Raw genomic sequence first — 3,430 nt, 5'->3', positions numbered from 1 at the left:
CACCATCTGGGAACTGGGCAAGCTTCCAGCCTTCTTGCTGACTTCAGTATGAACATGGATGGCCCACCCAGCACCATGATGTCTCAGCTCCTTGACCTCCTTACTTTCAACAACCATTTGCATCATTCCACTTCAACCACAGTCTTTCATGTCAACCTTGCATCTTGTCATCAGCAATAAATTCACCACTTCTGAAATCTTAGTGTCAAGCCTTCTGCTCTCTGGCTTCACCATATCCTTCCAGCTCATTTATTCTAGGACCTTGATTGAAATACTGGAAACTCCTTTCAACTGACTCCATTACTGCATTACTATCAATCAACCATTCCTGCCTTCATTTTCTTCCTTACTCTCCTTAGATTCCATGGTCTCCTATTATAAGCTTTCCCCTGTATCTATTCCAGGTAGTCTTGCCTTTCTCTCCTTATCATTTTTGTCCAGCAAAACTCCAATCTAACCATCTACTCTCTCTATTCTTGCATTAGAGCTACTGACTGTGGCTGAGAAAATATACATCTGTGGTGACCAGAGTATCTTTAAATTCATGGCCACAAACAAAAAAGCACTCAATACTGCATAGCAATCCTATTATATTTTTCAAGTAAATTTCTTCCCTACTGTGCATGATAACTACCGTATGTTTGCCCATGACCATCACTGAGAAAACAAGTAATCAGACTGCAGCTCTGCCATTGGTCCACTGGCCAGTCTATAAATCTTCCTACTGTCCTGCTCTGTTTTCTCTCCCATAACTGTGGGAGCAATCTTTATGCTTCTCTGAAACGCAGTCTTCCCCTCCCATCTTCTTAAACACTTCGTTCCTTCAGTTATTCTCTATCTTCCCCATCTTCAATCTCTCTCTACAAGACCATTATCTTCAAATGACAAAAATGGTGCAATATCTCTCATTTTAAATAAAGAAACAAACCACTCTTAACTCCACACCTTCCTCTACTTGTCATTTATTTTTTCTGCTTCTCTCTATAACAAAACTTTTTTTATTTCCTCACCTCCATATCACTCTTCAACCGACCCCATTTGGGCATTTGTTCTCACTTCTCTGTTTTTGTCATGATCACTAAATGACATCCATGTTGCCAAATCTACTGCATATTTCTTAAACCGTTAGCATCATTCGACACAGTTGATCGTAATCTCCTTTTAGAAGAACATTCATCTCCTGGTTTCTTTGATCCCCCTTTTGGTTGCCTTTCACTCCATGGCTATTCCTTCTTGGTCTCTTTGGCTGGAGTCTCCTTCTCTACCCCATGCCTGAATGTTAGAGGGCCTCAGGAGTGGTTCCAGCCCTTTTCCCTTCTCCATCTATTAATTCTATTTTCTTGGGTGGGGGGTTGGGTGGGGGCAGGGTGTTCTCATCCTGATGATTTAACCCTCGTCCCATGGTTTTATCAGCATATACATGATAATGATTCCAATATTCATAGCTCCATCCCTGACCTCTTCCCCAAAATTCCAGATTCATGTATCCAATGGCTCTCAAGGACCCTTAATAATCACCCCCCAGAAATAGAGCCCTTTAATCACCACACACACACATACAAACTTCTTCCTCCCTAGGTTCCCCAGTCTCAGTAAATAGCACCCCCATCTACCCAGATTCTCAAGCCAAAACTCTCCTCTGCCTCAGCCATTGACTGGCCTCTCCACACAGCAGAATGATTTCTTCAAAACATAAATTAAATATTTTTCATTTGACTTTTTACCACCTTTCTCCTTATCATGTTCTCAAGGTCCTGAAATACCTGTCTCCCCTCAATCTTTCCATCTCTTTTCAACATAAGCCCTTTAGTTCACTATGCTTTAGCACACCCATCTCTCTTCTGTCCTTCCAGCTTTCCAAACTCTTTTCCACATCCGGTGCCCTGAAATTCTCTTCTCCAAGCTCTTTAAATGGTTGCCGCATTCTCCTCTCTTGGGGCTTAGCTCAAATGTCATCTTAGAGATGCCTTCTCTGACCAACCATATCAAATATGGCATCTCCCAGTTTGTACTTTTAGAAAACATTTATTGAGTGCTTCCCAGACATTGTTATTAGTGCCTTACATTCATTAACTCTTATATTCCTCACAGCTTGATGAGGTGGGCACTGTTATTGTTATTATACCAATCTTAAAAGTGAGGAAACTGAGCCCAAAGAGATAATAACTGTCCATGGTCAAACATTTATCAGAGATGGTGTCATGATTTAACCCTGCGCAGCCCAGCTCCAGCCTGGCCTCTCAACCATCATACCACCTGCCTCTCTCACATTACCTGTATGTCTCCTTCTAGCACGTTTTACAATAGAGCTGCTTCCTCATTTAGTTATTTGTGTACTATCAGTCTCCTCATCAGGATATAAGGATGAGGATCCTCAGGGCACAGTGAGCACAGATAATATGATAAATCATTTTGTTTTAAATGATTGAATAACACTATGTATGTTTTGTATATATTTCAGAGCAGATTTATTATGCTGGCCCTGCCAATAATCCTGGATTTGAAATTCCCCAGGTAAGGTGTTGGTTTTCTATTTTGTTTTATTACTTAATTATTGTATTGAGCATCTTCTCGAAGAAGGAGAACAGAAGGGGGAGGGTAGAAGGAGAGAGAAGAAGGAGGAGCATGGAATTAAACAGTTTAAAACCTTTTCCACAGGCCATCACTAAGAAAACCCTTTCTCAGTAAAGCTGGTACCTCATAGTGGGTACTTACAAATGCTTAACGCACTGGTTTTATCAATTTAGTGTTTAACATTTCATATTCTGTCGGACCCTTAGAGAGCCCCTGGGTAGACACCTTCCCCCTAAAAGGATGCAGGTCTCTTGTCCCTGCAAGATTGCTGTGTCTGGGGAGACTCCATATGGCTAGAGCTGCTGGGGGTGTGGGAGGCAGCCACAGGCTTGCTGTTAGTAGTGCTTGATAAGGCTGGCCGTTCAGAGAAAGGAAGAGGCACACAACCATGAGGGCTTGAATGTCCTCCAGTTACCGTCCTTGCAGTATTATTCATGGGCTGCCACCAAGTAAATGAAATGTCCACCACACCCTGAGCATTCGCTGGTGAGCCTCACAGCTAAGAGTAGAATTTTCTACTGATTTTTTCTTAAAATAATGCGACTTCATTAGATGGCTAAATTCAAGCGGCTCTGACATAAGCGATAAATTTTCAGTGTGCTACTCCTAAGAGAATATTATGGAACAACGTAAAAAAATCGCAAAAATGTAATCATTTTAATTGTTTTGTTTTCAACATCATCCTTTCCATCCTCTAAAACCTGGACGTATATAACTCTGGAAAGGGGTCTTCTTCTCCATAAAGAATGTTTAGTTTCATTTCTCTTGTATGTTTCCTTTCTATCGGAGCCTCTGGGTTCCTAAGGTCAAAGCCACATAGCTCTAGACCATCTGGGATGTTCACCAGGGTGCTCTG

The 3,430-nt window shown here is 41.6% G+C and overlaps 1 protein-coding gene across 1 annotated transcript in view; it reads left to right on the top strand.

The window, feature by feature from the left end:
- Positions 1 to 3,430, top strand: part of LY86 (lymphocyte antigen 86) — a 77,092-nt gene that overhangs the window by 69,076 nt on the left and 4,586 nt on the right. The window contains exon 4 of the mRNA XM_011367043.2: positions 2,462 to 2,514. Coding sequence (XP_011365345.1) covers positions 2,462 to 2,514 — 53 coding nt within the window. The remainder of the gene's footprint in view (positions 1 to 2,461; positions 2,515 to 3,430) is intronic.

This window comes from Pteropus vampyrus, unplaced genomic scaffold, assembly GCF_000151845.1.
Source record: "Pteropus vampyrus isolate Shadow unplaced genomic scaffold, Pvam_2.0 Scaffold129, whole genome shotgun sequence".
Classification (NCBI taxonomy): Eukaryota; Metazoa; Chordata; class Mammalia; order Chiroptera; family Pteropodidae; genus Pteropus; species Pteropus vampyrus.
The sequence above is the reverse complement of the archived record's forward strand: the minus strand, read 5'-3'. Positions and strand labels throughout refer to the sequence as shown.